Source organism: Carya illinoinensis, chromosome 13 (genome assembly GCF_018687715.1).
Source record: "Carya illinoinensis cultivar Pawnee chromosome 13, C.illinoinensisPawnee_v1, whole genome shotgun sequence".
In the NCBI taxonomy this organism is placed as follows: domain Eukaryota; kingdom Viridiplantae; phylum Streptophyta; class Magnoliopsida; order Fagales; family Juglandaceae; genus Carya; species Carya illinoinensis.
In genome coordinates this window covers 4,396,800-4,423,029 of record NC_056764.1, presented here as the reverse complement: position 1 = coordinate 4,423,029, position 26,230 = coordinate 4,396,800, and the positions used below count along the sequence as shown (strand labels likewise).

General features: G+C 35.3%; 4 protein-coding genes across 4 annotated transcripts; 2 read left to right on the top strand and 2 right to left on the bottom strand.

The window, feature by feature from the left end:
- The first annotated feature begins 280 nt into the window (after nt 1-280).
- LOC122292195 (cucumber peeling cupredoxin-like) lies at nt 281-1,125 on the top strand. Its single transcript, XM_043100431.1, has 2 exons — nt 281-482; nt 617-1,125. The coding sequence occupies exons 1-2, from the start codon at nt 281-283 to the stop codon at nt 1,123-1,125; spliced, it is 711 nt and encodes a 236-aa protein (XP_042956365.1).
- Nucleotides 1,126-9,749: 8,624 nt separating this feature from the next.
- On the bottom strand, nt 9,750-10,600 carry LOC122291596 (RING-H2 finger protein ATL70-like). The gene has a single exon (XM_043099399.1). It carries the CDS (start codon nt 10,374-10,376, stop codon nt 9,888-9,890), a length of 489 nt encoding a protein of 162 aa, XP_042955333.1. The 5' UTR covers nt 10,377-10,600; the 3' UTR covers nt 9,750-9,887.
- A 7,908-nt stretch (nt 10,601-18,508) lies between these two features.
- Nucleotides 18,509-19,447, top strand: LOC122292194. The gene is made up of 3 exons (XM_043100430.1): nt 18,509-18,734; nt 18,827-19,080; nt 19,178-19,447. The coding sequence occupies exons 1-3, from the start codon at nt 18,509-18,511 to the stop codon at nt 19,445-19,447; spliced, it is 750 nt and encodes a 249-aa protein (XP_042956364.1).
- A 4,872-nt stretch (nt 19,448-24,319) lies between these two features.
- On the bottom strand, nt 24,320-25,136 carry LOC122290808 (RING-H2 finger protein ATL70-like). The gene has a single exon (XM_043098471.1). The coding sequence runs from the start codon at nt 24,976-24,978 to the stop codon at nt 24,448-24,450; it is 531 nt and encodes a 176-aa protein (XP_042954405.1). The 5' UTR covers nt 24,979-25,136; the 3' UTR covers nt 24,320-24,447.
- Between the last annotated feature and the right edge of the window lie 1,094 nt (nt 25,137-26,230).

Here is a 26,230-nt window from a genome sequence, read left to right as displayed (position 1 = left end):
ACGTACTGATTAAGTAACTGCTAAAACTACGTTATACTTTCTAATTAACTTCCTACTTTAGTAAGGCGTTACAGTAGGATCAATCTTAATTCTTTCCAACTCTGTTAAAAACCCATTCATCGTCTAGACCCTATAACGGCAGAAGCATACATGATACCATATTCTCTTATCTCTACTACTTTAGCTCTCTGATATTCCTATAGCTATCTTCTGCATGCATGCAATGGCTAGGCTGATTGGAGATCACCCTTTTATTCAATTAGATCATCATCTGATTATAATGGTGGCGGCATTGGCATGTTGGTGGGTTCAGTTCTTTTGTTTGACTTCGGGTTGCTCCCCTGCAGCTGGTTGCCCATCAGCATGCAGCGCAACTAGCGTGCGATATTACCAAGTTGGCTCTGTCTGGTCCATTCCACCATCCCCAAGTTATTACGCCAACTGGTCCTCCTCCAATTTCTTCCGCACCGTAGACTTTCTCAGTAATTCCGACTGCATCAAATAACATATAATCCGTGCATTCTCATGTGATAGCTAGTTGTACTGATTACACCCACATCTGGCCTGCTCCAATGATTTTAATCTTGTATCTAATTATCTTAATCTGATCATGTAGGTTTTAATTTCCAAACGGGAGAAAACGATGTGATTCATGTGTCAAGACACGAGTACGAGAGTTGTACAGCCTGCAACCCCTTTAAGGTCATGAACTTTGGTCCGGCAAACTTTCCACTCACCGAGCAAGGTGTCTTCTATTTTATCAGCAACTTCTCGAACTACTGCGCGCTTGGGCTGAAGGTTTCGGTCAAGGTGCACGGGTGCTCCTCCATTAACGGATCTCAGTATGCTCCATCACCATCACCTTCTTCGCTTCCTGCTCCTCCATCTCCATCGCCTTCACGGCCAGCTCCTCCACGTGCGAGGGATGGATCTAACAAGCCTCCAGTTCCAAGCCCGGCGCCATCGCCTAATTATGGCTATCCTCCAGAAGTTGGTGCTTCTAGTACTGATCATGACAAGTCTATGGCAACATTGGAGCGTGGAAGGTTCGGCGTGGGTTCTTTTGGAATTCTCTTTCGCTTGGCTTTTGAAATTTGTTTGGCGGGATTTGTCATTCTTGGATGATCTAGGAAATTAAGTTGGATTTGGGGTATAATATTGTAGGAAAATTAAGCATTGACTGATCACTTGAAATTGCATTCTTTAGGATGTGAACACCTGTTATTCCACTTCCACTCGTAGAATGAGACCAGTAATTCTGGAATCTTATATTGAATATCTATTATCAATAAATTTACATTATAATTTGTGTCTTTTTCCGTCATGGCAATCTGTGACTGTTGACATTTAGTGGGAGATCAGCGAAATCTAATTAATTATGATCAAAAGTCAGATGCTCATATGTGTACCAATATCTCAAATCTGCTGATCTGACGGTTGATGCAGAGTTCCTTTGCCAATCTGTGTGCCACCATATTTGCATCCTTTTAACGTGCATGTTCAACTTTACACGACAGAAGAGTGCAGCTAGAATTAATGATTTATCAGTAGTCAAGCAACAGTCCATAGCGGCTGGAATTCCCAGTATTCACATGACACGATCACATGATCCCCATTGTTTCCAATGGAGGATATTCACATCTCGAAATTAACCTACGCTGATTTGAGCTGGTAGCAATATATAAACATCTAAGGCCAGGAGGCTTTTTAAGATCTTCAATGACCAATGTTTTCCTTCGAAGCCAAAAGCCTTATGAATATATATATATATATATACACATTCACACACACACACACACACCATGTAAATTTTGAACTTTCCCACCGCACTCCATCCAGCAATCCTTCCAAGATGGACAATTCCGGCCTAGCTAGGATATGGGTACTGATAGTTTCAACGTTCGCTTCACAAATATTTGTACAAAGAGAGTTGGCTGATACAGCATGATCACGCAAAAGTAAATTAGAATATTTGTTCCAAAAGTATAACATGAAGCAATAAATAAAGCCTGAATATTGTTGTTACTACAAAAGTCCCATATCTAAGAAATAAGTTCTCTTTTTATTCCTCGACCAAAAACGAGGGTTTCAGCGAGGATTTATGAATAAAATATAGTACCGTCTTCTTCAAAAAAATAGAATTGGATCTATATACAGCTCATGGCACCACAGAAAATTGTATCTGCATGATCGTATATATCTTTCTAATCGCTCTTGGTGTTGCCAATGTAAGAAATAACACTAACAAACTTGAAAAGAGAAACGACAGTTAAACTTTAGCGGACCAATTAGGTCATTTGCATTTATAATGAGATTATCAAGGTACGTCTATTGATAACTGTACATGTGATAGTTATGAATTGATCAAATCACAGATAATCACAAGTACTTTTCATCAAAACTAGTCTGTGCAACTAACAACTAATCTCGTATCTTGATCGATCTTCTAATTAATCTTGCTATAATCTGATGGAATTAGCACTTGAAATCTCATGTTCATGAGGAGTCGATGTCGTAGTGTACATGTGATGAGGCAGTACCTTATCAATCAGAGAGAGTTGGGTTTGGAATTGGGACGAGCGTATTCCGGCATAGTGGACAATTGGGATGCAGCCTTAACCATGGGTGGATGCACTTTGGATGGAAGAGATGGCCACAATCAGGCATCAACTGCAGCACGTCACTTTCTTTATAATCGTCCAAGCATATGGAACAAGAAGAAGAAACCCAGCTGCTCTTTTGGAGTTTGTATTGGGAGTAGAGGAGCTTTGGGAAGTCGTGAAGAATGGCTTCATCAAGGCCAACTTCAATGGCGACAAAGTGATCTTGCTGATCAACGTTTTGTGGGGAACGGCCAGTTTGATGATGATAATGAGATGCAGGCGGGTAATGGCGGATGCAGAGATAATAAACAAGGTGTACGAGTAGCGTCATGAGCAGGATGATTCCCAGAGGGAATCCAATCGCAAAACGAAGATCATCAACGAAACGAAAATGATCAATAACGAATCCAAAGTAGCCCATCATGCTACCAGAAATCGTGTCCATGTTTCCTTAACATGACTAATTAATGCAGATCGAGAAGAGATCAAGGAAGGTTTATTATTGGAGATCAGAGTGTGTATATATATATATATATATATATACAAAGATAGATCAGAGAGAGAGAGAGGTGATGATGATGATCAGAAAAGTTTCGTAATAATTATCTTGATCATGAATGGCCAAAGAAGAATTTGTATCTACTTGTAATTTTCTTAGGCCTTCGTGGGAAGAGTTGGAGTTTGAATGCATGGGTTTTAATTATTTTATCGCATAATTATGTCGATCAGTTAGGAGTTGGAGTCATGTTATTATTCATATACATACATATTAGGAGTTTGCTTTTGAGATGTTGCATTTGCAAGCAACATGCATCATGTAGACGTCTAATTTATTTGTCTTTTTATTTGATATGAAGATATAATTAATAATAAAATTTTACAATCAAATTAGGGGCTGTTTGGATTAAAAAACTATCTCAACCTATCTTATTATCACAATTTTTTTAAATTTTCACACAAAATAAAATAAATAATTCAACTTTTTCAAATTTTAAAATAATAATAATATTAAAAAAATTAATATTTTAACAATATTGTATTCAACTTTCAACTTTTATCTAAAAAAATTTGATCTCATCTCACTATCCAAACAATCCCTTTAATGCGATCGATGACTCGTTGCAATTCCTGATCTGATTATGATCTCCTAATAATTATGTATTAGATCATGAAAATTAAGTTCATATAATGGACTATATATAAATCATTTTTTTTAAATTTAATACTGCAATAATATTAGAGAATTCATGATGAGATTAGGATAATATTAATAAAATATTGTTAGAATAATATTTTTAATATTATTATTATTTTGAGATTTGAAAAAAATTAAATTATTTAAGATATTTTGGGTAAAAATTTAAAATATATTAATAATTAAATAAGATAAGATAAGATGAAACGAAACATTTTCAAATTTTCAATATCCAAATACTTGAAAATGCGAATATCAATAATAAAGTAGTCAAATGGCCGGACGGGCTTAAATTTCAAAATAATCTGCTTTCAAATCTGCTTATTGACACAATAAACGTACTGCTCATATAGAAACCTACCGCATGATAATATCTATATTTCAGCTTTTTCTATACGTGTAAGTGATGGATTTACAGCGTACAGAACTCTAAACTTCAGATTTACCAAATATTTTTTGCTTAAATTTCGAACTCCAGGGAATCAAAATCTTGAAAGTCGCCATGATTGGCATAAAAAAGGAAAATACTACGCAATCTTCCAATACACCACACTCTATTTTTTTTTAATTTTTTAATATTTTTTTAATATTTTTTTAATTTATTATTTTTAAATTAATTTAATTCTTTTATTCATTATTTATTTATTAAATATTTAATAAAAAATAAAATAATAAAAATTAAAAAAAATGTAAAATATAGAGTGTTGAGAGGTTGTGAAGATTTTTTCCATAAAAAATACAGTGGGCTACAACCTACTGTTGTTATTGGCCCGTGTCCCTTGTTCTTTCGTTGCGAGGTGTCTCAGTCCATCAATGGGCAATATATGTTTGAACGAACAACCCAGCTTCGAAGGGGAACGCGCCTCCAGAAAACTAATAAAATAAATAGCAGCAGAATTAAGCCCTGTAACGTGGATTTCCATTCATCGTACAATTACAGCTCGTATGGAGTATAAGAATAAACATGTTTTTCGATAAGGTAATTTTGTGACTGATTTTCTTGCCAAGCAGGGAGTAGGGGATCCTATCTCGGAATAGTTTGATACTCATGATCTCTTGCTCAGCAAGCTTCAAGGCCTTCTTCACATGGATAGACTTGATCTCCCTTATCTGCGAACTACGTAGTTCTACCAAGTATGTCTTAATTAGCTCTATCTGATTGATCCTTTGATTTTTTGTGCTATTTCCTGCAGGTACTTTTTTCTTGGCTCTTTTCGGATAGTATTTTGGTCTATCCTGTATTTGTTATCTATTGTTTGAGTGTTTAAACTTTTGATGTCTGGGTTTGGTCTTATTGTGTATCTGTAAACCCCAGGTATCGGGTTATAACCACGATTTTCCTCTATCAAAAGTGAGGACTTTTAATAAAATTGGGGTACCGTCCTCTTCTTAAAAAAAAAAAAAAAACTCGTTGTAATTTCTTCCTGTGTGGAGTAGAAAACATAAGATGTCCCACTTCCTATGTTATACAAATTATGACAGATTTTCAGCTTGCAAACATGTTAATAGCATGGAGTGTTAGAAGATGTTGCGACTCTGGCCTGTCCAAGAATCACAAAAGACGATAAAGAGATAATATTTAAGTTGTTCGGTATCCACTTGAGCCAAATTCACTAAGTTCGTATAAGTTTATAAACATTCAACAAATCCTCCCTCATGTCTTCTATCTCTCTGATTTTTGCCCACACCAGTTTGCACATATGAGTTTTTCTTTTATAGAAGAAGTCATAGGGGACAAACAACCACAATTCTTGACCAAGAAGATTAGTGCATCAATTTATGGTCTTAAATTACTGCCAAAAAATTGGGTGTCCTAATACAGATAAAGAACTTTCGGTGGGTGGATGGCTACACATGAAGAGGTAGCTGCGCATAGGTATGCATACTTGGGGTGATTCCAACAGAAGAAACGTTGCCAGCATTCTTCTTGGTGAAACAATGGAAATGGTAGGATCATTTACAAAAAGATTTACTACGAGAAAACGATCAGTCTGAATGATTCTACCCATAGAAAGTGCAGGTTTTTTAGGTTTAGAAAGAGGTATTGATTCCTTCCCCAATAGAACTACCACTTTTGATATGGTGGGTTGGGTCTATCCGCTGGATCCTCCTGCACACACAAAAGCCCGATGTGCATGCATTTCAATATTTGTGTTATCATGTTGGACTCCATCAACAAAGGGTCCACAAATCCCATTTATTTCCCTTCATTCCAGGCCTGTCAATACAGACATAAACTTGATTATGTGCATAAATACTATCCCCAGTCAATTCAAACAAAAATAATAATGAATGAAAGCATCCATTTTTAACTAAACTATACTTTGTTCTAGCAGACATTTAAAAAAAAAAAAAAAACAAACATATACAAGGAGTGTTTGGGCCTGCCTTGTTAGGCAAAAGTCGCTATTTTTCCTCCTCCTAATAATCTCGAGCAAGATGACTCAGAAACTGAAAACGTCAGATTTTACAGAAAACAACCCCTCCATTGCATACTCAGGAGCCATGTATCCGCTGTATTCAAGCATAGCATTATCGTGTTTTCTTCTCAATTGAATACTAAAAAGAACTAGGGAAATATATTGCAGAAGAAAGAAAAGAAGTAGACTCACTATGTTCCGACGACTCTCCTAGTGTTAGCAGTGTTATGATCTTCACCAAAGATCCTCACCATGCCAAAATCTGATATTTTAACAAACATTTCATGGTCCAATAATACGTTGTTGGGCTTTAGATCCTTGTGAATTATTTTAAGCTTGGAGTCCTCGTGAAGATAAAGAAGTCCTCTCGCAATACCAACAATGGTATCGTAGCATGTCTTCCATTCAAGCTGACTGCGTTTTTCCGAATCTGAAAACACGTTTGAATTAAGGCCATTTGTTCATATATCTTTAGATGAATTCGGAATATAACCAAGCTAATGAGCCGAAGTTTGTAGGAACAAACCAAATATAAATAAATCAAGGTTTCTGTTGGACATGAATTCGTAAACAAGTAGCTTTTCATGGCCCTCTATTGCACATCCCAAGAGCTTTACCAAGTTTCTGTGCTGAAGTTTTGCAATAACTATGATCTCATTATTAAATTCCTGCAAACCTTGCCATGACTGATGACTGCCTTGACAACTTTTTAACTGCTACTGTCTTACCATCTGGAAGCACATTTTGAGAAATTATCGGGAATCAGGCATAAATTCGGCACAGTGAAGCAACACTGGAACCACTTTAAACAGAGAAGTTGATGTTACCTTGTATACAGTGCCAAATCCACCAATTCCCAGCTTATTTGAATCTGAATATTATCTGTAGCTACCATTAGTGTCGAAAGTTTCATGAAGGGCAGTTCTTCAGAACTAACCAATTCACCCTCTTCTGTAATGTCGACTCCCGTGGGCCCAGCGAACTCATGTATTAGTGCGTTTTGGCTTCTGTCATCATCTGCAAATAAACATTGATAAAAATAATTTTACAATCTGACGAACCACGTCAAGTCATATCAGTTTGTAGGTTTATTTGTGTGTAATCCCTTTGTAGCTAAACTATTTTTCTTAAATTAATCTCCTTCGCAGAATTGTTAATTGAACTAACTTCAGCATGTATAATCGCAGCTTCTCTTTCGCACTGCTTCAAGATTTCCTGGCGTGCATTCTCTATACAAATCCGACAAACTGTGGAGTTGACATCCACTCCACAAAGCGCTTTTCTATAGACTCTGTCTCGGCCCTCTCCAGTGAAGGTGTTCTTGCAACCTGTCGCCCAAGTAATAGCCGAAGCTGACAAAGACTCGAGAAGGAGCCTTGTTTCGAGTAGTCTTCCCTTGATACATAGCCTCTAGCTTCTTCATAGGGCATATGCATCCGTCTCTCAGGCCTTATGGTGAAACTTGAAAGACAATATGGTCGATCCAATGTCTGATCTGATTAGGAGTGTAAGCTGGTCAGTTCGGATCCAAAAAATCGATCGAACCAGACCAAACTTTAGACTGGTCGATCTTGGTCTATAAATTTTGGATCGTACTGAATGGACCAAACACATATATTTTTAAAAAATTTAATATTTTAATGATGTAATTTTCATAATTTATATTAATAATTCACTTAATTTTAATTTAATAATTTAAATAATTTTTTTATTAATTTATCTAAAAAAAAAAAAGAAGAAAAAAATTAAGCTAGATTGATTGCTATCGGTCCAGTGTCCATGGAGTATGGATCTTCGATCTGGTCCACCGTCAACCTTTAGGATTTGACCGATTTAACTTGGGAAGGCTTCATCCCTTCATTTTTCAAGGGGTCAGACAGATGCTTCCACGTTAGGAGATCCTCCATCTGTGTTTGAGGAAGTTAATCTCGTTTATTTTTAGAGATAAGATGAGTTGAGATTAAAATTAAAAGTTAAATAAAATATTATTAAAATATATTATTTTTATATTATTTTTATATTAAAATTTAAAAAAATTAAATTATTTATTTTATTTTATATAAAAATTTAAAAAATTATAACAATTAAATAAGTTGAGATGATATGATATATTTTATAAAAATAAATAAAGAACTTACAATGCGCTGATGTCGAATCCTCCATGGACTGAAGATTGATTCAAAGTTCGAAATGGGGGATCGAGGCGGAATCATGAAAAACGGAGCGCGCCATTATGTCCGAAATGTTTGATTTTGTTAAAACCGAGTCTTGTTTTGTCAAGACGGTTTTAAATAGAATTTATAACGAAATTCTATTTTGTTATAAATAGAATTTTTCCAAACGATAATGTTACATACAGTTATGGAATTGTAAACGCCGCACAATTATTTTGAAAAAGAATAGGTCCACGATTAAAAAGTTAGTTTTTTTTTTCGTGTGGATCCCATATTAATTTATTTTTTTCAAAATGACTGCACGCCGCTTGCACAACCACGACTGTAAATATAATTTCTCTTTTCTAAAATGGGCCTCAGATAGCCAAGGTAGAGAGAGAAGGAAGAAAAAAATAAAAAATAAAAAAATCTGTCGAGTGCAACGCGTGGAATGCGTGAAAAAAATATAGGCGCGTATTCGTGCGTATGGCGCGTTTGTGTAACACGCGCCAAAACTTTGCGAACACGCGTGGAGAGCATGAGCGCGTGGTGGGAGCATGGAAAGTGCTTCACACGGATATGTGTATACACTCCACGCGCTCACGATTTGTTGTGCGTGTGATGGGAGCGTTAGCACGTGTACATCACGCCCTCCTCATCCTTGAATTTTTGTGGTGCACGTGGTTTGCGCGTGAAGGATTGTTTTCACGCCCTAAACTTTACCAACGTTCGTGGAAACGTGGTTCGCACGCGCATATCCCACAAATCACGCTCACTAGAGGACGACCATGTCGTGAAAGTAGACACTATCTTTCTTTCTAAAATTAAAAAATAAAAAATAAAAAATCGTTTCTTTTAGTATGAGAAATAATATTTGTACTTATAATTACGTAAATATCATATAATCTTTTTTTAAAAAATAAATTAATACGAGATCCACATAAAAAAAAAAAAAAAATTTTAATTATGGATACTACTATTTTTCAAAGCGATTATACAGTATTTGTATACTCTACAACTGTATGTAGAATTACTCAAATGAAATAGACTTGCACTCCTCCTATAATAAAATTAATTATTTGTAACAGTTTATTTATAATAAAAATGAATTAATTTAAAATTGACTATGCGTTTATCATTTTTATAATCATGCCTACTAATAATAAAAATATGATGCATAGATCGATCGGGCCACATGTAAAAAGATATATATATATATATTTTTTTTTAATTCTACGTAAAAACTTGCATCTTTTTAAAGAATATCTATTAAGGTTTTATAGCACAGTTCATAATTAATGGAAATTAACTTCAAGAGAAGTGTTATCGTACGTACGTTCTAAAGAAATTATACAAAAAATTAACTTAATTAACTTTACGTTAAGAAATTAGCTTAAAGATCCCACGTTAACTCACTTCATGGATTCACAAGGGAGAAAATTACGCTAAAAACAAAAAACAAAAAACAAATACATGCAACATCCATATAATCTCTCGTCCAGTTTGCATCATCAATCTAACTTTCTTGTGTCGCTGCGATAAGATCGGCTGTCTTTGGAGCTGGAACTGGTGTCTTCCGACACATCGGACATGTCGAGCGCAGCCTCATCCAGGGGTCGATGCAGTTGAGATGGAAGAGATGAGAGCAGTCAGGCAACAGCCGGAGCATGTCTGCGTCTTTATAATCAACCAAGCATATGGAGCAGCAGCGAGCTGAACCTGCGGAGTAACCCTTCTTTGCCTGAGAGTATAGGAGCTTTGGGTAGCTGCTGAGAGTGGATTCATCCAGACCTTGCTCAATTCTTATCGAACTCGGTTCTGTTACTGTTCTAAGAACACTGCTGCTCCTGCGAGATGGCGGCCAGTCATGGTGGCCGGCGTAGCGCATGCGATTGCAGGCAAAAGCGATGACCGAGATCAGTAGAAAGGCAACAACGGAGAATATGACTCCATACGTAAAGCCACTGATGCCGTCCCCAGAAACTACACCATCACTGTTATCCATCTTCCTTGAGAATTCAGAGGCTGGAAAGTACTGGAATCAATTAATGTCGCTGAGTTTTTTTGTGAGAGTACTTAGATTAACCCACATAGATATGTATGAGATATATTATATTTTGGAATTTTGGGGTCAACGGATTCTGTCATTTTCATGCTGGAGAATCTCTGATCAATATCTGATCTGACAATATGATATTTTTTTTTTGTTTTTTTATTCAAATTGTTTGTGCTCTTTGATTAATAGTGGTAATAATCCGACGAGTCTTTTTCTTGATCAGTTCCAAACATTCTTTCGCATATTCGCTCACTATTATATATTTTGCGTTCAAAAAATAATAATTTCATCATTTTAGACGAAAACATTCAAAAAAATAATTGATTTTGATCAGATTGTAAAAACAATCAATTATTATAGAGTAATTAATTTGTGCAAGGTTAATTAGTTTCTTACTCTCAATATTAACAATCTTGATCAGCTGCATCATGACTGCCACTTTGATCATGACGGCTTGACAATTAACATTATATTCATGTCATTTTAGTGTTTTCTTTTTCAGTTGGAAAAAAAATAAGAAAAAGCTGTATTTTATTCAAGACCACACATCGAACAAGAGGCGCGCATGCGGTACTTCACTTAAGATCACAAGAACTACTTGATCAAGACTTGAAGTCATGCCACTAGCTAATTTCCAACTATCTAGTATAAAATCAAAAAAGGGAAAAATCTAGTTGTTACCATATTTGCACACTAATATGTACAACAACCTAATATAATCGGTCAAAAAATACATTTGATTAAAAACAATACTAATTTAAATTTTGAATATGAAGGAATCAGTATTGGCATATAGATTAATACATGACTTTGTTTGTATATTACAAAACTCTTAAAAAATGATCTCTGTCCAGTGTTACGTGGAAAACACTCCCATCAATTATATATAGCAAGATATCATGGTATTTTATAATTGGCTTTTCTAACAACATGATTATACTAATTTACTGATCATGATCATCTTTACTAAATTAAAGTAAACCTCCATATGGGAAACTGAGTGCCTACTTACTACCGAATTAATTAATTAACCATATCACACACTTGACCTAGTAAATTACATAATCATCATGTGCACTAGTCTCAGTACGATAGTCACCATATGACCACTTCGTCGTGTCTCACTACAAAAAAAGTTAGTATTTGCGGCTGAAAACATTTCCGGCGGGTAAAATTCAGCCGGAAATAGACCATTTCCATTTTTCCACGTTTATTATCTGTCCATTGTGAAGTGCCGCCGGAACAAGTACTTTTAGCGGCGTTTTATGTCACTGTAATAAGTTTCGATGCAATAAGTTTTTTATTGTGGCAGAAGAATGCTTATTATGGCGACCTATATACTGCCGCAACAAGTCTTTAATCTGTTAAATAGTGGGAAAACTCCTAACTGGCCCGCGCATTTTTCCTTTCCCCTAATCCTTTACCGATAGTGAGACTCAGTTCTCTCCGTCGTCTCTCTGCCGTGTGCCGGTTGCGTACGTCGTCGATTCAGCTGCTGTGCCCTCTCGACGCCGGTGAGTCTCTCTCATGTTTCTCTTACTCTCCGAGCTGTCTCAACGATGTTTCTCTCTTGGTATTTAGGGCTTTGTCGGTCTGTTGATTTTGAAATGGCAAAATATTCTGTTAAAGCACTTCTAATTTCTGAAATCGTCCTCTTGATTGTAATGCATTTTTGTATAATATATACAATGTAATCGTATAGCCTCTTGATTGTAATTTCTGAAATCGTATAGCCTCTTGGTTTGAGTTTCTTCTTTTTAATGTTATTCTTCTGGTATTTGCTTCATTTACTTTTAATGTTAGTCAGAGTGACCTGTTTACAGCATTGAGAGTGATTGGTGTGGTGAATGTTAAGAAATCAAGGGGGATGAGCGCATACCAGTCTTGTTATGCATATGAGAGTATTTGCCCTTCAAGATGGGTTAGTTGCACATATCATTATTCAACTTCTTTAATGGGCAGATCATTTTCTTTTTGATAAAAGCTATGGCCATAGCTATTAGGTCTCTGAAGACACTGTAATTCTTCAGAACTGTGATAAAAAATAAATGTGCACTTGGGCTATGCTTATTATATTAATACAATTGTTTACTTATCAAAAAAAAAAAAAAATCCTAGAAGGTCTATATCTAATTTATAATGTAAATGCACGAACTTCATCATCTCTTTTTTCAAAGGATTTGAACTCTTTAAGATGCACCCATGGAGTTCCTTTCAAAGTAAATGTGTATTTAGATTCATGCTTTAAGCCACCCAGTTGTTCACTTATGCTAACTTTCCAAGGTCAGGAATTTCACTTGTTTTGATCATTCTCCAGAAATCCGTGCTGTTTCTGTCCTTTACTCATGTCAGTCCTATGTAAGGTGGATTTTTTCATTTCTGTTGCCAATTCTAGATATTTGAATGTTTCCATTTCAACCTTGTAGTGTTTGCTTTTTAGCAATATATGCATTGTGTTTCGTTGCTCTATGAAATTGGCAGACTACCTATTCTTTCGTTTTATCTGTTTTATCTGTTTCTTCTATTTTTATTTTATTTTAATTTTTTTGTGCTGAGTTTTTTTCTCCTCGATTAATTTTGTTGGAGAGTATGATTTCTACGGGATAGTTTTCTTGACAAATGACCTTAAAAAAGTTTTATTTTTTTTTAACTTCCTTTCTTTTATATCAATAAAGGGATTCTTGAGAAGAACCATTTAATGAGACAAGTTCAGTCTGCTAAAGTATGGCCTGTGCTGATGTTTTGGGAAGAGTCTCAGAATGAGGTAGATCAAATTTGCTCACTATCATGGAAAGCAATAACTCACTTGTTTAAGTGCGGTTCCTTACCAGATTTCTCTCTAGGTTTTCTAGGAAAATGCAGTTTAAAGAGTGAGAATTTAGGGTGTTTCCCTCGGCTACTTGACTCCTCGTGTCTCTCTCATTTGTGTTAAGTTAAGTATGCACTACATTACAATGGGGTGGAGACGGTAGGTGGGCCCCCTTGGGAGGGGGGGTGGGGAGGGTGGTGGTTAGAGTCGGTTTTAATGTGGCTGTATGATTTCTTGGACCTAGAGGAGATCACTTCTTGTTTGAAATGGGCTACAAAAGGTGGTGCCTAAGCTACTGCAACAGGTAGTATGAGTGTATTGAGCTCTAGCTCTGGACTTGCAGCATATAACATCAAGAGATTAGATTTGTGGATCGTTGAATATATCCTACACTAATAGCAATGGGTGTGTAGACTTACTACAAAGTTGGGAGCACACTCTCAAAAGACTTCAGTTAGATGATTGCTGACTGGGACAGAATGCTTCCTCATTTGCAGATGTAATAAGGATTGCTTTTTCCTCTAATGTTGCTTGCTACACTCTAGGAGAGAGACTGGTCAAACTGCTTTGTTAATTAAGTTGTTTCAGTTGAGCCTGTCACTTTCATCTGTTCGTTTCCTTTCCGCTAATTTGAATGAAGCTCCTTTTTATGGTAAAAAAAGAAGCTAAACAAACTAGCAATATGCTTTTTTTTTTTTTTTTTGTATCTTTTTGTTTTATTTCTTACATTCAAAAGATTCAGCAGTGGATTGGGCAGCTAGTCAGAGTGACCCGTAGATCCAATAGTTTAGACAGTTTCCTATTGAAAACCTAGACAGTTTCCTTATTTCCTACCACTACTTTACCACCTGCCATTGCCATTGTACAAGTAGGTAAACTTGATAGATGTTTTTCCCATTGTACAGGTTTTAAGCATTCAAATGCTGAAAACACATGCGCCTTCTAACATTACATATCATTCCAACAATTGAACAGGGGATTCTATACTAGAAACTGAAAACATTTCCCTAAACACAGATGTTGGGAATTAGTTTTTTATGCGAATCTTCACCACTCTTTTTTATCTGTGTGGTTAGCAGGTTCGTTTTCTTACTGCATTGACATCATATATGCTCTGTTTTTACTAAATAAAAAATAAAAAGTCAATTTTGTTTGTGGGCTATTGTTTTTTCTCAGGACTAATTCCCAATTCTGTTCATAGGCTATTGTTAATTCTTAGTGAAAATATTATTAATACTAGATGCAGTTATATTGTTTTTCTGTTTGCTACCAATACCAAACTCTTTGATCATTATTAAATAATGATATACCACACTGAAGAGCGATGACCAATAACACTTACCCACACGATATTAGATCGCTATAAAACTAAGTATTCTTCTTCAAAATCTCTTCAAGTGGAACATAAATGGCTGTTGGTTTTATAGGACCATATATGGGTGGAATGGAATGATTCTTTAAAGGATCTTTTTCCCAATTTACCAATTTTTAACCTTTAGGTATTTTTCGTAGATGGACAAGAGTTGGATGAAAATCACTGATAGATTTCGATCCAGTGAATATGCGACAGGCGTTAAAGATTTCATTACTTTGGCTCGATCTCATTCTACAAGTGATGAAATTCGGTGTCCATGTACCCTTTGTTCAAATAATTATTTCCTACCTATAAATCAGGTAGAGAGACATCTGTTCATTAAAGGTATTGAACCAACTTATACGACATGGATATTTCACGGCGAGGAGGAAGATTTACCTTTTATTGATGATGATGACCTTCATGATCCCGAACAAGCTGATCCTTACATTGATGACATTGATGTTATGTTACAAGACATTCGGGCAGGGAATTTCCCTAATGTTCCTTCACCCGAGTCATTCTATGCTGGGGGTTCAACCTCAGTCGGAAGTGAATCAACCATGAATTTTGACCAGTTGTTGGTTGATTCACAGCGTCCTCTTTATGAAGGTTGTTCCAAGTATTCTAAACTTTCATTTTCAGTTAAGTTGCTACACATTAAAACACTTGGTGGCTGGAGTATAAAGTCATTTGACATGCTTCTTCAAATACTACAGTCAGCTTTTCCGAATGCTCTTTTACCGAAATCATATCAAGAGGCACGGAACTTAGAGCGAGGCCTGGGATTTTCTTACACAAAAATACATGCTTGTCCAAATGATTGCATACTTTATTGGAGGGAACGATAAGCAACGACAAATTTCTCAAAAGATTCTACGACATTTTCCATTAAAGCCAAGGTTGCAGAGATTGTTTATGTCACGTAAAACAGCAGCTAATATGAGGTGGCATAGGGATCAGCGTGTCAATGAGGAAGGTATTCAAAGGCATCCTGCTGACTCTGAGGTCTGGAAGGCATTTGATCAACAACATACTTGGTTTGCGGAAGATCCTAGAAATGTACGGCTTGGTTTAGCCAGTGACGGCTTCAACCCTTTCAATAATTTGGCAAAACCTTACAGCATATGGCCAGTGATTTTGGTGCCTTACAACTTGCCCCCGTGGCTATGCATGAAAGATCCATTTTTCATCACCTCATTGTTGATTCCAGGACCAAGATCTCCAGGAAATGATATCGATGTTTATTTGCAGCCTCTAATAGACGAACTATTAGATCTATGGGAAAATGGTGTCGATACATACGATGCCAAGGCCAAAGAGACTTTTCGATTGCATGCAGCTTTAATGTGGACAATTAACGACTTTCCTGCTTACGGAAATCTCTCTGGGTGGAGCACTAAGGGGAAGATGGCATGTCCATCGTGTGAGCAAGAAACAGATTCTTTGTGGTTGAAATACAGTCGAAAACATTGTTACATGGGTCATCGCCGATTCTTGCCCCTAGGCCATATTTGGAGAAAGAAAAGGAGTATTTTTAATGGCAGCACAGAGCATCGTGGCCCACCTCAGCAGTTGTCAGGAGAAGATATACTTAATCAACTGCAGAATATTTCAGATATTGATTTTGGAAAATCTACAAAGAAGAGAAAGCGTACCACTGATGAGTTAAATTGGACCAAAAGAAGTATCTTTTTCCAATTGCCGTATTGGTCAACTCTAAAGCTTAGACATAACCTTGATGTAATGCACATTTAGAAGAACATATGTGACAACATCTTAGGAACTTTGATGAATGTTGCTGGGAAAACTAAAAATCATGTCAATGCACGTCGTGACCTTTCCAATCTCAATATAAAAAAAGAATTACACTTGATCCAGGATGGACAACGCGTGAGTATGCCACATGCATGTTACACCTTGTATGGAGCTGAGAGGGCAGGTTTTTGTAAATGGTTGAATGATGTCAAGTTTCCAGATGGCTTCGCTTCTAATATTGCGAGATGTGTGAGTGTTGTCGATTGCAAAATCTCTGGCATGAAAAGTCATGATTGTCATATTTTTATGCAAAGATTATTACCTGTTGCAATTTGTGGATACTTACGACAAGATATACGATTAGCATTGACTGAGTTGAGCACATATTTCAAAGAGCTTTGTGCAAGAACTATCAAGGTTGATGTGTTAGAACGGCTTCAGTCTGATATAGCCGTCATTTTGTGCAAGCTAGAGATGATATTTCCACCTACATTCTTTGATGTAATGGTCCACCTAGCCTATCATTTGCCACATGAGGCGCTGCTTGCAGGGCCAGTTCAATATAGGTGGATGTACCCTTTCGAACGGTATTTTGGAAAATTTAAGAGATACGTTAAGAATAAGGCCCGTCCGGAAGGTTCAATTGCGGAGGCCTGTATTCATGTAGAATATTTGAATTTTTGTTCCATGTACCTCCATGATGTCGAATCTAGATTCAATCCTCAAGAACGGAACTTTGATGGAGGAGAAGATGGTGTAGGAGAAGGACTAAGTATTTTTAGACAAAAGGTGAGGCCCATGGGTTTCGCATCACGTCATCGACTAGACGATGACCTGTTTCTAAAAGTAAAATGGTACGTGCTTAATAATTGCAGAGAGATCGGACAATACCTGAAGTAAGTGCCTTCAACTAGACATTGACATTATTGTTTTCCTTTGTTGAATTACTTAAATAGATTGTATATATCATATTTAATCACCAATGATGGTCTGTTGTCCAGTGAGCACTACATGCATGTCAGTGAAGAGTACCCTGATAATGTCGACAGTTTGCACGCCACAAATTTTCCAAATTGGTTCAAGTCACACGTATGTATTTTACTGTTACATACCTCATTCACACCTTGTGGTTTTACAGCTTTACAACAAATAATTGTTTTGGTTAATGCAATTGTGACATATTCAAAATCTACGTGTTAACAATCCTGGTGATGTTTCGGATGATCTATATGCACTTGCATGTGGTCCTGACCCTTGGGTTGTGTCTTATTCTGGTTGCATCATGAATGGCATACGATTTCACACGAGGCAACGTGAAGCACATCGTAGGACCCAAAATTCAGGTGTCCTGGTCATTAGTGAACTAGATGCTCAAAGTGTTGACTTCTATGGTGTTCTAACAGACATCTTGGAAGTTCGCTACATGGGATGGCGACGTGTGTACTTATTCAAATGTGACTGGTTCGACATCTCTGATTCTAGACGAGGGATACGTGTGGATGATCATCTTACTAGTGTGAATATGTCTCTGACATTTTATAAGGACGAGCCATTTGTTTTGGCGTGTCAAGCTTCACAGGTGTTCTACTTAAAAAATCGTATGATCCCTGGTAATTGGTATGCAGTACAAAAGGTTGTCAATAGAAATGTGTATGATCTTCCCCTCAGAAATTTGATTGAAGAAGATGCTTACGATGCTAGTGACGTGGAGGCGTACCAAGAGGATGATTCTTTTGAAGAATACATATTAGTCCATGCTGATGACAATGGACTAGTTAACCCCATGCACAGGCTTGATGTCGAGCCCACTCAGATTGATGCATCGTTAGTGATGGAAGCTGAAAATCACAACCTTGATGTCAGAACATTTATCAACGACGATAGCAGCGAATCTAGTTCCCCTTACAACACCGAACACGAGGGAAGCACGGAAGAAGATAGTCTCTCGACGGACGAAGAGGCAAACTAGATGTTCATTTTTTCTCAAAGATAATGTTGAACTTTAGCTGAATGTAAAATTTTTTCTCAAAGATAATGTCGAACTATTCATTCTTTTTCTATTGATTATTGTTATTTTCTACATCACCCATTAATTGCTTTAGTACTCAATATGATTTGGATGTATAGCCACAAATATTTCCATGCAGGTCAGTGCATAACATGCCTTTAGCTGGAAGAGTTAGAGGTCGATCACGTGGTGTATGCTATGGTCGAGGGAGATCTTCCTGCGAACCAAGCGTTAGAGGTAGAGCACCCGTTGCTACATTGAATCTTAGAGGTGATGGCATGTCAACCTCAGATGACTCAACCGTGCCACCAGATGTCGTCCCAAGCACCGAACCGCAAGAGCAGTGGGTTGAGGTGGACTCAACCATACCGACAAATGGTAATGGTTTGCTGTTTGTATTTATTTCAAATTTTATTATTCTAACCAGCCTCTTTAATATGTGGTTGAATGTGTGGACAATATAATAAAAGTTGAAGAGGGATTAGTACCGCCTACCCGAAAACGTGGACGAGGAGCCGCAAAGAACCTCGAGTTTGACAAGATTCGAAAGTTTGGGCCGATAGCGCTAACCATAAAGGATGGTGAGACATCACCATGTTGTGAAAACTATACAATATTTACAAGTAGGCTTACATGGTTGGTGAAGCACCATGTCGACCTGAGTCACCCGAGCTGGCATGATTTACCAGATAATGAGAAGGAAGAGTTGATTGCTCGTGTTCGGGTAATATAACACAAACTCATATTAGCACATGTTCCAGTGTATTTTTAGTTATTATTTGTGTTACCAGATAATTAATGTGTTTGTTATTTGTCTCTAGGCCGACTTTGTCCTTGACTGGACGAAGAAGAATCACCGCGATACAATAACGAAGACACTTAGGAAGAGGTTCAATCATATTCGGTATGAACTTCACAAAATATACAAGAGTTACAAGACGAACGAAGAAGCTCTTGCGAATGTGCCAGAGTTGGTGACACTAGCTACTTGGGTGAAGTTATGCGCTCGATGGTCAAGCGCGGAATTTAGGGTAAATCTAATCGATGTTGATTGTGCTATTTTTTATATGTTTATGATCTACTTGTGTTAATACAAGTTTGTGAATTGTAGATGATATCTAAGAAAAATAAAAGTAATAGAGCGAAACAACAAACAAACCACACGGCTGGACGAACCTCATTCGTAAGACTAATGCAAATGAGGGTACGAATTTTATTCAGATTTGTACATGTAAATGTAGGAAGTAACATATTATTTGCTGATTTTAACCGACAAATGGTATTAATCCCTGCTTGTATTTGTAGTCTGAGAGTGATGAGCACCTTATTGATTTCTTTAAAGAGGTGAGGTGGAGTAAGAAGAATGGTAAATTTGTGACTCCAGCGACGGAAGAGAAACATGTGAGTGACTTTGAATGAATCCGTGTGTACGTATTATTTACCTTGTAGTTTTGAAAGAATCCATGTGTACATATTAACGTGTGATTTCACTTCCTTGAATAGAATGAAATGGTTGCCAAGTACTCTAAGTTAGAGCCTGAGAAGCAGACTAAGGATGTTGCTGCATCAATCTTTAGGGAGGTACTAGGCCACAGGCCAGGGTATGTAAGGGGGTTGGGGGAGATGGTTATCCCTGAGTCATCTAGACAGAACATTGCAGAAAAATTTGCAGCATTAACAAAACGTGCAGAGAGGCATGAGAAGGATGCTGAGTATTACAAGAATCAGTTGGAAGAATTACGGGGGAATGTAGAGAAAGTGTTGGCGAAGCAAGCTGAGTACGACAAATTATTAAGTTCATACATGGAATCACAGAGGCAAACCCAAGGAGAGTCTCATAGAGAAACTCAAGGACCTGCATAGGCAATTCCTTTTTTAGTCAATAAGTTTTTTGTGCGGAGATGGATTTGTGCCTTACATGTCATAGAAAAGTGTCTCCTAGTATAACTTTTTTGATTATTAGATATTTGGTGTTAGGTTGTATGTTTTGAAAGGGTTTACACTGACTTGGAGCTGCACACAGTACAACCTTCACTGTGAAGGATTTTGATGTGGAAGTCTGGTTTTGCAGTACTTTGGTTTCTGTAGGCTGGGACCAAATCAAGAAGTGGAAAAGGTGCATATCTATGATTCTCTAACCTTATATATATATATATATATATATATATATCTAAAATATTAATTAGTCCCTCTAAATATTGCTCTTCTTTTTATCATATCACAGAATTGCATTTTTTTGTGATTTTCTAAGTATCTCAATAATTAATATTGCAGTTTAATTATACTTCTTAATTAAGCAACATTTAAGAATAAATCATATTATAGAACACTGAGCTCATGTCACAAGTGAAGAAAAGCATGCATGCACCCATTTTCTTTTGGTTTATAATGGTTTTTAGGTTTTCTAATTTTGTAGTTGCAATTTAAATTTTTGTTGGGCTTTGGAAACTAAAGAAAAATTTGTAAATCTAAATTTTTGCAGCTTTGAGATCAATGAAAGAGGCTTCCAATTTTCAGATGAAGAGATATAACTTTCGGTTTTGAGATGAAGAAGGCAGCTTCCATGATGATCAAGACTTGCTTAGGAAATCCTTGTTACACAATAAAGATGAGGAGTACACATGTAAACTGACATTGATCTATTAATATGGGATGTTGGGGTGAATTTCAAATAGTCCTTTTTATGATGAATGAATGATATATTGATATATACATGTTGGGAGAATTTGAAACATCTATATCATGTAAACGATTAGTTCATGATATTGTATGTTTATTAGAGAATATGTTGATTTATTAAAAATTTACATGCGTTGGCTATTGTATTTAATGGGGGACTACAGGTGTTTAAAAAAAGAAAGGCCGAAATGGTAAATCTGAATTCAGAAGGAAAACTTTTTGCCGCGACTAATAGTCGCAGCTAATAGGCATATCAAAAGATATTGCGGCGACAAAAATGCTAAGCTTACTCTTATATCAACAGGTTACTAAAATCTTATTCCGACGCACAATTCGAGTTTTAGCAGCCACATTTTGTCGCCGCAAAAAAACTATTTCCGGCTATGACAACTCGCGCCGTGATCTTTTTTTCCTCACTCAACAATTGCGACACAAGAGCGGCAGGGAAATAATAGTCACAAAGAAGTATTTGCGACGATGTAGAGACTTTGCGGCAATTTATAGTCGCCGGAAATAATAATATTTCTTGTAGTGTCTGGAAATGATCATCTCCATCTAATGAAACATCGTACTCATAAACTCGTTTATTGACATACCTAACGCATTTCTAATGTGGAAGCCCTCGATCGATGTCATCGTCTTACACAAAAAAAATATTGTTGTTTTGATTAATTTGTTTATAAGTAATTATAATGGATCACATAATAATTAGTGGTGTATTAATTACATATGAAAGTGTAAATATATATATTAATAGAATTCGTATCTAAATAGAGAGAGTCCTCGATATATCTATAAAAGTTTATTTACATGCATGTTTAATTTATTTACTACGTGCATATATATGTATAATATAATCAGCAATATTAATAGATCATGACAAACATGCATGAACAGATCAGGTTATACAGTGATCATGATGTGCAAAATAAACCCTAGCTAGCCTGTTTTGCAGACATGCATGGAGCTAGCAGACACCCACTGAAGTACCACATGTACGTACGTACAGACAACAACGTCTAGGGTTCCTTTTCATACCTAACCACATTATTATTATTATTATTATTATTATTATTATTATTATTGGCATCTAATGTCATGATCTTCATTTTCAAAAGCGGATGCCATTTTAGAGTCTTTGTCCCTAAAGCTCTTTCCATTAATTGGATTCTTCTTCGTGCCCATATCAATGGTTATAATCGAACGTCTGACATTAATGATCGATATGATTAGTACTGAACCACTACGTACATCATGTGAATCCTCAATATATATATATATATATCTTCGATGATCTGCACTCTCATTAGTCCAGGCCAAATTAGATTGGCTTATTAGAAAATGAATAATAATAATAATAATAATAGAATATTCTACGATCGATCGATATTGATGCATGAGTTGGCTCTATATGTTTATGATAAAAAAAGAAAAAAAAGAAAAATAGTTTTACAAAACAGTGTGCCACGCGAATGATCTATATATATATATAGCAATGATCTTTATATATATTACGTGTTTTACGAATGAATTGATACTTAATTAGAGGACTAAAGTACTGATCGCTTCAAGTGCTATTCCATTATTAATTGAAATTAACCAATGAAAAGTGGCCTCGGAAGGACGTACGTCCTACATGCGCATATATTATATATACAAAAGAGATCATAAAGATCAGTAAAAATGCATTCATTAATAATAGTACTATAAGATATGGATAAGCTCAAAGTGGCGGCCTCTGCATGCATATAAAACAGATCTAAGAGTTGACTATATAATATATATATATATATATATATGATTAAATTTATCTGTTCTTAATTATTAGTTTCATATTTAACCTGTTTGGTCTACTTATTAAAGAGTAGTTTGGCCCACGTATGAAAAAGAGCGATAAGATATACAATAAATAATAAAATTTATTGATTTTTATCGGTTTAAGGTTTTGAGCTGATAACGTGTTGATTTCAAACATGTATACTGAAACACACACACATATATATATATATAATATACTAGTAGTTGGGCGACATCCCAGCGACGTTCATTCAGTGTATAGAAATATTATTTTTATTAAAAAAAAAATTTTGATTAATAATATAATACTTTTAAAAAATATATATAATTTCTAACATCCAATAGTAAAATAGATTTAAATCGATTTTAAAGTATTTAGAATTAAAATCTTATTATTTATTACTGCATGTACTCCTGGGTATGATTGGAAACAAAAATATAAAACCTTGAACCAAAACTGTGCAGTGCAAGAGATAAACCATTAACAGTAAAATAACTTGCAGAGTACTTTTTTTAGTTTAATAAAGCAATTATTTTTAAAAAGTGATATAATTATAAATTTATATATAAATTATAATTTATATAAAATATCAGATATATATATCTAATATACCTTATAAATAAATAATCATCAATGCATGAGTTTTAGGATCGATACATGCTGCATGAATTTTGATAACTATGAATTTATTTATAAATAATTGGAGAGAGAGAAATTAAAAAAATAAGAACTTTTAAAAAAAGAGATAGAACCACTTTAATTTATTTATACAACTAACGACGTTAATTTTAATAATAAAATAATAAAAATTTTTATATCAATAAAATTTCGTTAAATAATCTCTTTATATTTATATATATAAAGATATGCGTGTGTGTTAACGTGCATGGTAGAGGTAGCTACCGGTTTCGTAAGCAGCTGCAGATATGTCATTTCTAATGAATTAATATTATTAATTATATTAAGTGCATTTACTTGTACAACTTGTCTACTAATAAATTGAAGATGATGATCACATATCGATCGACAAGAAAAATTATTTGAAGGGAGGACTCGAAAGTATAACTAATTATGATTAATTAGCTTAATTAGAAAGAAAACACATTATTATAATTTTGATAATTATAGTTCTCATATATATATATATTAATGTACAAAAAGAAGGAATCAGCCAAAAATAAGGTTATTATTATTTTTTAATGATTTATGAGTAAAATATTATTTACATCTATAATATTGAGTGCATGAAAACTTCTTAAAACCGCATGAATTTGTACAAAATTAATTTGAAATGTCAATTTTGGAATTGTATGATATGATTTTCTAAGATCTAGAATGAAGAAAGATAGATATAGAGTAATTAATCAATCTTACAATATTTATGACTAACTTTTTTTAACAACATGAAGCGTTAAATAAATATTTTACGTCGCTATAAGAAAATTGCTCAGTTGTGACTTATTATTTCTTACGAAAATGATTATTTTCTAACAAAATGAATCTATTTTGATCGTAAATAATGATTTTCATAACATATAATTTGCCACAAATGATCATTTTCTTGTAATACATAAAACCCATTGTGATTATTTATCTCTCTCTCTTACTTTGAATTTACATGTGTTGATCTTGTTGCACAGCCAAGGGAGCCACCTTAGCAAGAGGAGTCGGCGCTGGAAAGTTCCGACAGACGGGACAAGTAGGATGCAGCCGCAACCATGGATCCACACATTTCCGATGGAAAAGGTGGCCACAATCAGGCAACAGCCTAAGCAAATCAGTGTCTCGATAATCCGCCAAACATATGGAGCAGCAGGCAGAAGCAGTACTAGAGTCACCAGCCTTGTTGAGTTTGGTCTGGGAGTAAAGCAACTTCGGGAACCTATGAAGAGCGGCTTCGTCAAGGCCAATAACTTCGATAACCACGGAGCGGGAGCTACTAATATCTCCGGTGGTGGTAAGGGAGACGTTGCCGTTAGAAGTTTCAGAGCCTGAATACTTGTGGGTGCAGTAGTAAGAAGCCACGGCCATCATTATGATAACAGCGATGATGACAAGGGAGAATCCGAAGCTATAAGCAAAAGCGACATCCATGTTTTGATCTGTAGGATCATAATAAGAATCCATGGAGCTGGTCGGGTCCATCCTTTTAGCTAGCCTGAATATTATTGCTAGAAAGAAATTATACGTACTGATGTTTAAGGTGCAGAGCTCTTGATGATGAAGTTAGCTAGCAATTAAGAACTTACATAAATATATATATATGCATGTATATCTTTGTTGCAATTAGCCGTACCTGGGGAGTTGATATCTGGTGATTATCTTCAAACTTAACATCTCTAGTTTCTATCTGAGGATTGTCAACGGTATCATATATCCCTTAGAAAAAAATATTAAAAAGAAAAACTGCACACGGAAGTAAAGGAATTCGACCTTATAACACATGTTATCATTTCTCATTTCACTAGAAGAAAATTGGGTAATTATTGTTACTTATTTTCTATAAAAATGACTATATATCCGGTTAAAATAGATATCCTGCTAAAATGAGACCATTTTAACCGGATATAGTCATCTTCGCAGGAAATAAATGACTATAACTACCTAATTTTCTTATAGTAATATTTGTTAGAGAGTAAGATCAAGGAACAGAATTAGAACTCGGTTAATTTCAATTCTAGTTAGAATTGGACTCGTTACATAGGAGACTCGTATACAGGCACGTTGGACAGCTTAATTAATTTGTGCCAAAACTTGGAAGTTTCTTATTTTTCTTGTTAAAGAGCATTTAAAAAATACAAAAATTATACGTCCAATTACTTTCTTGTATTTTTTACGCACTCTATTAATATGATTAATTAGTTGTAGGTTGTAGCATTTTTTTTAAAATAAAATAATTACTTTAATCAATCACATAATTAAATAAATGTGTAAAAAAGTATGAAAAAATGATTATACATAACATAACTCTTTAAAATAATATTTTTATCTTCATATGTGAAAGATGGTTTACTAGATTATTTTTCGTGAATTTTGATATCAAACCCGAGCTCCTAAAAAAGTATTTTTTTGTGTAACATGTGGGGGAAGAAAGGACCCCCAAAATAAAAAAGAATTCTTATGAAAAGACTAAGAAAAAAAGTGTAATTTAACATTAATTTAGTTGGTGTATTGATCCTCGTACTTGATATTTAGAACTATAGTTGGGTTTTATAAAATTATATTTTGGATTCTTCATTAAGTGATTTTACGACTTATTTATTTAATATTTCTAAAAGTTGTGGAGTAGAAGTGCCATATAAATACTACATACATTGACCAAATGGACGTGATGTGCACTCGTCACCAAATATTATTTATTTTCGGGAAGGACCAATTCCCAAACCTTAGTTTATAA

Excerpts from the sequence above, each read along its gene's own strand:
- LOC122292195 (XM_043100431.1), top strand. The coding sequence starts at position 281 with ATGGTGGCGGCATTGGCATGTTGGTGGGTTCAGTTCTTTTGTTTGACT. Across the intron at positions 483-616 it reads CCGCACCGTAGACTTTCTCA|GTTTTAATTTCCAAACGGGA; the intron begins GTAATTCCGACT and ends CTGATCATGTAG.
- LOC122292194 (XM_043100430.1), top strand. The coding sequence starts at position 18,509 with ATGCCTTTAGCTGGAAGAGTTAGAGGTCGATCACGTGGTGTATGCTAT. Across the intron at positions 18,735-18,826 it reads CTCAACCATACCGACAAATG|TTGAAGAGGGATTAGTACCG; the intron begins GTAATGGTTTGC and ends ATATAATAAAAG. Across the intron at positions 19,081-19,177 it reads AGTTGATTGCTCGTGTTCGG|GCCGACTTTGTCCTTGACTG; the intron begins GTAATATAACAC and ends ATTTGTCTCTAG.
- LOC122291596 (XM_043099399.1), bottom strand. The coding sequence starts at position 10,376 with ATGGATAACAGTGATGGTGTAGTTTCTGGGGACGGCATCAGTGGCTTT.
- LOC122290808 (XM_043098471.1), bottom strand. The coding sequence starts at position 24,978 with ATGGACCCGACCAGCTCCATGGATTCTTATTATGATCCTACAGATCAA.